At 40.8% G+C, this 8592-nt stretch overlaps 2 protein-coding genes and 1 long non-coding RNA gene across 4 annotated transcripts; 2 read left to right on the top strand and 1 right to left on the bottom strand.

Annotated features, from left to right (window-relative positions):
* The first annotated feature begins 309 nt into the window (after positions 1-309).
* Positions 310-3298, top strand: LOC144711636 (Polyketide cyclase / dehydrase and lipid transport protein). 2 transcript variants are annotated; one of them, XM_078585628.1, is made up of 5 exons: positions 310-425; positions 512-932; positions 1666-1861; positions 2802-2933; positions 3016-3298. In XM_078585628.1, the coding sequence occupies exons 2-5, from the start codon at positions 643-645 to the stop codon at positions 3136-3138; spliced, it is 741 nt and encodes a 246-aa protein (XP_078441754.1). In that variant the 5' UTR covers positions 310-425; positions 512-642; the 3' UTR covers positions 3139-3298. The 2 variants fall into 2 exon arrangements, with proteins under 2 accessions (XP_078441754.1, XP_078441755.1); XM_078585629.1 differs by lacking the exon at positions 2802-2933.
* A 1656-nt stretch (positions 3299-4954) lies between these two features.
* On the top strand, positions 4955-7543 carry LOC144711634 (uncharacterized). The gene is made up of 2 exons (XM_078585625.1): positions 4955-5923; positions 7074-7543. The coding sequence occupies exons 1-2, from the start codon at positions 5068-5070 to the stop codon at positions 7448-7450; spliced, it is 1233 nt and encodes a 410-aa protein (XP_078441751.1). The 5' UTR covers positions 4955-5067; the 3' UTR covers positions 7451-7543.
* LOC144711637 (uncharacterized) lies at positions 6528-8586 on the bottom strand. The gene is made up of 3 exons (XR_013583627.1): positions 8419-8586; positions 7082-7446; positions 6528-6772 (listed from the first exon to the last, which is right to left on the bottom strand). It is a non-coding gene; the product is annotated as an uncharacterized LOC144711637 (long non-coding RNA).
* Between the last annotated feature and the right edge of the window lie 6 nt (positions 8587-8592).

Below are 8592 nucleotides of genomic sequence, written 5' to 3'. Positions count from 1 at the left end.
TTTGATACAGCAAACCAATGCTCCATGACTAATTTGAAGTCATGATATAAATTTTGCATCATTCATATACTTTCACTTCCATGTTTTTTATGACATAATCAACTTCAATGTCTTGAAAATAAATTCATAAATTCCGAGGGTTAACAAGGATGCAACCATGAATTTCCTACACCCATGCTTCATTCTTGATGATTTATCAAAGTCACCCAAAAAGTTGAAAATGGAAATATAATTAAAAATTAATACATTTTTAACAAAAATTGAAGAATAAACTACCTTCCGAATCTCTCTCTCGTCCCTCTTATTTATATGGCTCATTCCTTCCAATCAATCTCATTATCGTCGACCTGCTTCTCTCTCTTGGAAACTACTCTCCTCGTTGCAGGCGTCAATCCGGGGATTTGAACTCGACCCGCCATTATCTGGTATATCTTCTAGTTTTGTTGTTTTTCGCTATCAAATTTCATCTCCCAGTTCACCAAACCGTCGATTTTGATCATCTTTCTCACAGAAAAGCGCACCAGAAACGCCATCCGCCTTGGATTTCTCAACCTATCGTCTCCCAATCTCGATCTCCTTCGATATTTTGATCTGGGTTCGAAGTGGAATTTGGGGCACGAGGAAAGGTGACGGTTTTTTATCATGCGGACGATTCTGTCGGCCTCGAAGGCCGCCGGGAGGGTATTATCATCGCGACAGCCTGCGTTGGAAACGTTGGCGAGTTGTGGTGCTGGAAGATGGAATAGATCTTTAAGCCGATCGGCCCGTGGGTTGATCCCCGCAATCGAGGATCGAGTCGTTGTTCCCGCGGAATTTGATCAATTTCCGAGATATTTATCCAGTTCTGGTCAGATCAGGCGTTTTCTCGGCTGCGGCGATGGCGAGGAGGGCAATGTTCTTGCCAAAACATACGAGGAAAGGCGTTTGATCGGGTAATTAGTTCGCGATCTTCCTCTCTCCTATCTCTAGATTTTTAGTTTGAGAGAAACGTGGATATTTTTTGTGTTGAACAAAATATGATCGAGTAATTTGCCAAAATTGGTTGATTGGTGACCCGGAAGTTATTCATAATCTGGTTTTCCTTTTGTCTAGTGTTTTGCCTCATATTTTTTTATGTCCGACCAAAAATCCTGACATTGATACAGAGAACATCTGTAGAGACGAACGTATTCTTGGTTCTTTTATGAAGCCGATACTCTCTTATATGGATTAAAGCATGTGAATGAATTTGTATGAGATTTTTTGCCAAAACTAATGATCTTACTCTCTCCTTTTGCCATCAAATTGTCCTATAAACGAATTCTGGATTAAATCTTTGTTCTTTTGTTTGATGAAAATTCTGAAAACACTGTCACCAAAACAAGAATTTCTCATAGTCTGTTCTTTAACGTGGAGATTCTTTGCATTGAACGTTGAACCAAGTATGATCGAATAATTTGCCTATCTTTGTTGATTGATGACGCGAATGTTTACTCTTACTCCAATTTGTGTAATGTTTTGCTTATAATCCAGCTCATAATCTTTGTGTATGTCTAGGCTAAAAATCAGTTCATTGCTGGAGTTTTGGCTAAAACATGATAATCTTGTGCTGTTTCTTTGTTTCTATCAAAATCTCCTAGTTTCTGAGGATCATGAACATGCAAACTCTTTTTCGGTGATGCCCAGGTACTCCCCTGAGCAGCTCTTTGCAGTTGTGGAAGCAGTGGACATGTACGAAGATTTCCTCCCGTGGTGTCAACGCTCGAAAGTTGTTCGGCGCAACAGCGATGGTTCTTTTGATGCCGAGCTCGAGATCGGATTCAAGTTTCTTGTTGAAAGCTATGTCTCCCACGTAGAAGTGAGAAAACCCAAGTATATCAAGGTAATAAATGCACTCTCGCATTTTTTCTTTGCATTATTGACTTAAGTTTCATGGTAAGCTTTGAAGCCGAAAAAACCAACTTTTGAGGAATTTTTCAAAGCATAAACGTTAATTGAAACAGTAGCGTCCAACTACAGTCGGCTGACATTGACGAATTAGTCATAGTCATCCTTAAATTATGTGATTTGTCATCTTCATACATGGGTGGCTTGGATTAGTGACCACAGCAATGATGATTTCGTCATGAACACTTGTAAGATGAGGACGATGATAATAATGAATCTTAGAACTGGATGATGATACTGATGATAGTGTCATTATCCATTAGTCATTTTCATCGTCGACTCCAAACTATGGTTAGATGATGATGACAGTGTCAACGGTTACATTTTGACTATTCTTTCTGTATTTTGAAATTTCTTAAACAATGTATTCTATCTATATCTATAGTATGGGCCACAATGATCGGAATGCACAATACTTGCCTTTATGAGTCTAGATCAAAATTTTCTGTTGTGACATTATTTAGCTAAAAATTTAAAGCCGCCTGAAGGTATAAATTTTCATCCCATGATCAAAATTCAAAATTGAAGAGGATCAATCATGCAGTAGTAGAGGGTCTCCCTCAGAAGTTCTCAGTCTGCACGCTTGGTCAGGCACTGCATTATGACAATCTTTAATAGTGAAATTCCTGAAATAAAATATTCTCCATCTCAGTCTATATGGTTAAGATCTAAAATCAGCTGCTTGAAATTCCTTTTCTGTGGTGGTACAATTTAGTTGAAAATTCAATACCTTCAAAAGGTTATAAATTTTCATCCAATGATCCAATTAGAACTGCGAAATGTGTTGTATAAAAACGACGAAAAACCCTAAAATGCTTTTTAAGTTTCATGCGACTATCCCACCGGGATGGATCACAATCCTTGTTATTTCTCAGAGTGCCGTTTCCGAGAGTAGTCTCTTCGAGTACTTGATTAATGTTTGGGAGTTCAATCCTGGCTCGGCCCCCGGAACCTGCAATCTCTACTTCTTGGTTGATTTCAAGTTCCAGTCCCCATTATATCGCCGGGTTAGTCCCCCCTAATGCGTTCAATCCAATTCATAATTATTTAAGATTATTTTCACATTTTTAATCACTATTTCCATTGCAGGTCGCCTCTATGTTCTTCAAGGAGGTGGTATCCATGCTCGTTGGCTCGTTCACCGATCGATGCCGCCGGATTTATGGCCCTGCAATCCCTGTTCTGGAGAACTCTTATGGACAGGGGGTTTAGAAGAAGAGGCATGTAAATAAGCGCATTGGGATATCTGATATTTTGATTATTTCTCGATCCTTATACAAATTACATTTTGTAATCCTTTTCCCTGTCTCCACTTACATTAGTCATTCCCATTTGATGCTTATACAAACTGAGAGAACAGATATTTCGGTTATTTCTTGATGCTTATACGAATTGCAATTTTTTCATCTAATGCAGTTTCTTCCACTTGATAGAGATTGTGATGGAGATAAAAAGATGAGGAGATGGAGATAAGATATAGATGATATTTATTTGATCACTATAGTAGTTGCATCACTATTTTCTGGTCACAGTTGCTGAGTACTAAGGCCTACGCAGTGTGTGGTGCAGTTCTGTGGATATCTTCAATTTTTTCTAAAGAATTGAAAACAATCAAAATTTTTCTCCACTGACCAGTGACCTGCGAGTTGTTGCTCATCTCTCCATCTCATTTATCTTCTCTTTCTCTATTATTTCCCCTTTCTTTTCTTGTTGTTTATCCCTCTCTCTCCCTCATTGCTCATCTCTCTCTCTCATTGTTCATCTCTCTCTCTCTGTTTGCTCCATCTCTCTCTCATTTCTCGTCTCTCTTACTCTTATTTCTCCTTTCTTTCTCTTGTTGTTCATCCCTTTCTCTCTCAATTTAGTAGTGTCCCCTTTCATTCTATCGTTGTTCATCCCTCTCTCCCTCTATTTTCTCCTTTCTTTCTCTCATTGTTCATCCATCTCTCATTTCTGGGCTCATTTCACATTTCACATCTCTCTCATATCTCTCTCTCCCCTCGATTCTTGTGTGGCTTTATAAGATTACTAACATCTGTAACGTGAATAAAGATACTCATGTGGCTTTGTGCGATGTGTGACGCAAATTTCTGCTGACAAACCACTACTTGTCAAGGACAGGTACAATGTGTTCAAAATATATACACTTGCGCCGCTGTCAGTGTGAAATACTTGCTTGAATTTTTGGAGAGAGATATTCGGCAGCAAAGAATAATACCTACAGACCATGCAATTTAAAAGAGGGAAATGGCAGTAGAATTTAATTAAATTTAAGGAAGAGAGACATTTTGCACTAACAATTTTAAGGTAAAGCACAAATCTTTCACTCATTAGTCAAGAGAAATAGAGCACTGAGTTTAATGATAAAAATTAAAGAGAGACTTGCTTGATTTTTTTAGAGAGAGATACTCAGCAGCAAAGAATATCACCTACGGACCATGCAATTTAATAGAGGGAAATGGCAGTATAATTTTATTAAATTTAAGAAAGAGAGACATTTTGCGCTGGCAATTTTAACATAAAGCACAAATCATTCACTCATTATTCAAGATAAGTAGAGCGCTATACCTAAGAAAATAATTTCAAATCAAAATATAGTTTTTGTTAGAGACAGGGTGGAGAAATAGTGAGAGAAAGAGAGACATTTTGCACTAGCAGTTTTAACTTAAAAAACGAATCATTCACTCCTTAATCAAGAGAAGTAGAGCACTATACCTAAGAAAATAATTTAAAATCAAAAAATAGTTCTAGTTATAGCGCTCAAGAGACAGGACGGAGAAATGTTTAGCCAGAGAAAGAGAGAGATTTTGCACTAGCAGTTTTAAATTAAAAAACAAATATTTCACTCATTACTGAAGAGAATAGAGCACTATATTTCAGAAATTTTTTTTTAAAATAAATGTATAAATAGTTTTAGTTAGAGAGTGAGAACGGAGAAATATTTTGAGAGAGAAAGAAAGACATTTTGCACTAGCAGTTTTAAATTAAAAAACAAATCATTCACTCCTCACTGAAGAGAAACAGAGCACTATATTTAAGAAAATAAATTTAAATAAATGTATATATAGTTTTAGTTAGAGAGAAAGATCGGAGAAATATTTAGAGAGAGAAACAGAGAAAGTTAGTAAAGAGGAGAGACGGATGGAACGGGAAGCATGGGAGGCGGTGTTACCATGGATGCCGGCGGCGGACATCGCCGCCGTCTCCGCCACGTGTCGCCACCTCCGCTGCCTATGCGCCGCCGTGACCGCCGCCAGAGCCGCCGACGCGACACGTGGCCTGGAGCGCCGCCCTATCCCTTTCCGCGGCCGCCACTTTCTCTCACCTCCGTACGCCTCCTTTCTCTACTCCCCTTTCTCTCTCATCGGCGCCGCCGCCGCCCCCCTTCCCTTCTCCCGCCCTTGGCCGGACCTCCCCCCGGCGGCGCCGCCGTCCCCCTTCTCCGCCCTCCCCCACGCCGGCCCCGGTTGCCGCTGCCTCTCCTGTGCCCCCAAACATGATGATGATGATGACAATGACAATGTCTATGATGATGATGATGGTTATGATGACGATGGTGGTGGTGCTAACTATAGTCATGGTCATGATGGTGATGTTGATGGCATTGATGGTGATGGTGAAGGTGCTGGTGTCGATGGTAATGTTGATGTTGATATTGATGGTGATGTCGATGGTGTTGATGGTGTTGATGGTGATGGTCATGGTAATGTTGATGGTGATGGTGATGATGGTGATGACGATGATGATGGTGGTGGCGATGATGGTGATAGTGATGATGGTGATGGCGATGATGTTGATTGCCCATGTGGGTTGCTGGGCAGAGGGGATTTGATCACGGAGTGCGGGCCAGGGTGTGATTGCGGCCCGAGCTGCCCTCAGCGGCGGAGCCAAGGTGGTGTCTCAGTGGTGCTGGAGATTGGGTGGACCCCGCGCAAGGGATGGGGCTTATTCGCCTCGGAGCCCATCCAAGATGGCGCCTTCGTCTGCGAGTATGCTGGTAATGTGTCTGCGTTCACCGATGATGTTGACGAGTTTTGGATGACGAGCAAGTGCTAATTGGGGTCAAGTGTTTGCCATCATCAGCCTAATTTTAGCTAAGTCAAGGTTAGAAAATGACGATCTAGGTACCATTATTGACCACTGTTGACAATGACATAAGCACACTGGAAGTGTTCCAGTGACGCTGCCGTCGACATTGTCATTGGACTTTTCAACCTTCATCCCGTGACTCGCCAGGATGGTGCTGATGATGATGAAACCGTGATCGTCTTTCATCATCTATAGATGTTGATCACTCGAGTAAATCATCATGGCTCCTTTATAATCCTCTCTCAGATTAGGCCAGGTGATAGTGAAATTGTCAGCTGTCTGGGGATGATGACAAAATTCCCCCCTCAAACACAAGTAGGTTGCAGATTCAAGACTTTTTCTCATAATTTCCTTGCATTTCTTTCAACAAAACTGCATGATCTGATTTCACATTAACCAAGAAAACTGGCACTAAGGCATATTTTATTGCATTTTTAATTTTGATCATAATGTTTCTGCTAAATGAGTTGCAATCGACGCTCTACCAAGTGGCTCACCAACAAGATAATACATTCTCCACAGTCCAAATTCTTTCAATCTCTTATCTTGTTTGCATGAAAAAATGTATGATCCTGGAGGAATATGTTACGATCCCCATGGAGATCTAACAAAATCAAGAAACGGAGCGAGGGATAGAGAGGAGAATAGGAGAGATGGATGAGGTACGAGTGAAGAAGAAAGAGTGGTAGGAGAACAAACTCTCAAGAACCTCCGAATCGGGACTTCTTGCTCTCATGAAAGCCGGATACAGCTACTCCTGCCAAGAAACCACTGGGTAATCATTCATCAAAAGTCTTTCTAATGACCTTACAAGGGGGTATTTATAACCCTACGATTTCAAGAATCGGCTATTTCATAAGGACTCTAACTGAATATAAGGATACAGACTTGCGAGAAAGCATTGGGGTCTCCGGAGTCTTTGATCCACATTTTACTCTTCTTTTCCATCCATTACCTCAATCATTCCATCATTTACTATCTATAATTATATCTTTCTCTATCCAAACCTTCATCCATATCTTGATGATGGTGAGTACCCAATTGTTGAATTAAAACAGGGGAGTACCTGACAACGACGGAAGCTCGGCAACGGCAGAAGAGATACGATGAGCAGGCCGTGGCACCGGCACTGCTGGTTCTGCGGGAGCATCTACCATCGGGCCGGGCATGCTTGAGAGTGAATGTGGATGCCACGGTTACAGGAAACGTGGCCCGGTTCATCAACCACGACTGCGGCGGTGGGAATTTGGCTGCAATTCTGGTGCGCTGCACCGGCCTGATGCTTCCCCGGGTCTGCTTCTTTGCCTGCAGAGATATCGCCGCCGGGGAGGAGCTAAGGTTTAGCTACGGCGAGGCGGAGGGGCAGCAGACCGGGCGGCCTTGCTTCTGTGGAAGCCCTGTTTGCAGAGGAGTCCTCCCATCAGAAGAGACCTGAATTTCCAGTTTTCCAGTCAATAATCGATTACAGACACCAAATCAGAAGAAACAAAATCATAGTAATGTTGAAGTTTGATTTTTCTTTGTGTGATCAGAAGTTTTGACTTTTGTTCTTCATTCAAAAAAAAGTTGACTTTTGTTTTTTCTAGAGGGATCTGTCAGATAGGAACTTAAGATTTGGTTTCGTTAGATGACTGGCATCGAACATTGTACTATTTCATTAGAAGTGTAAGAAATTTTCTAATTTTCTGTGGTTAGAGCACAAATAATGGTGGAGTCTGACAGACAATCAATTGAATTGAAAATACATGGCCATGAAATTTTTCCAAATCATGGTTAGTTTTCCGCGTTAAGAAGGAAACTTAGAATGCTAGATCTGTTGCTTATTTGTTTAAGATCTAGATGTAGAGGAGACGATGTATTAGCAATTCTATTATACGGCAGCAAATCTTGAAAGAAACAATATTTGACTACGTTGCACCAATTGCAAGTTATGTTTATCACTCATAAGTGCAGAAAATTAATCTTGGTTGAAATCTGGAAAAACGGACAATTGTTGCCGAAGGCAACGCCGACAATCTACGATTGTGCAGGAAAACATGATCCAGAAGGTGCGGACGACACTTATATTTCGCGCTCAAAATGAAATATCTTACTTCAGTCTCTGGCGCATTTTGAGAATTTTCGATTTCGAGAATATAATACATTCGAAAAGGAAATATAGGATCTAAAAGCTGCCGTAGCACGCTTCAATCACAAACATGATTGCGCAATTACGACAACAGAAATCACAAAAATTATCTCGGTTCAAGGCCAAATTACGCGCTCAACATGAAAAGTTCTACAATCTCTTGCGCGTTTTGAAACTGTTCGACAATTACCTCCCCTACAAACAACGACGAAAATAATACAAATTCGAACGGAAAATAGGGTCTACAAGTGCGGCTGCACGCATAAACCACATACCTGATTGCGATTCGCGGAAATCAAAAACCTTCAAGGACGGAATCTTTCCAATTTGACGAGACTGTTCGTCGTCTCCTCGAGAAATCTCAAATCTTCTAAACCGGGAAAGCGTGGATCAACTCAGGTAACACAGATAATATTTCAAAATGAAGGCACACTTGCTCTCGCTAACAA

Source organism: Wolffia australiana, chromosome 14, assembly GCF_029677425.1.
Source record: "Wolffia australiana isolate 7733 chromosome 14, ASM2967742v1".
Taxonomy (NCBI): Eukaryota; Viridiplantae; Streptophyta; class Magnoliopsida; order Alismatales; family Araceae; genus Wolffia; species Wolffia australiana.
The sequence above is the reverse complement of the archived record's forward strand: the minus strand, read 5'-3'. Positions and strand labels throughout refer to the sequence as shown.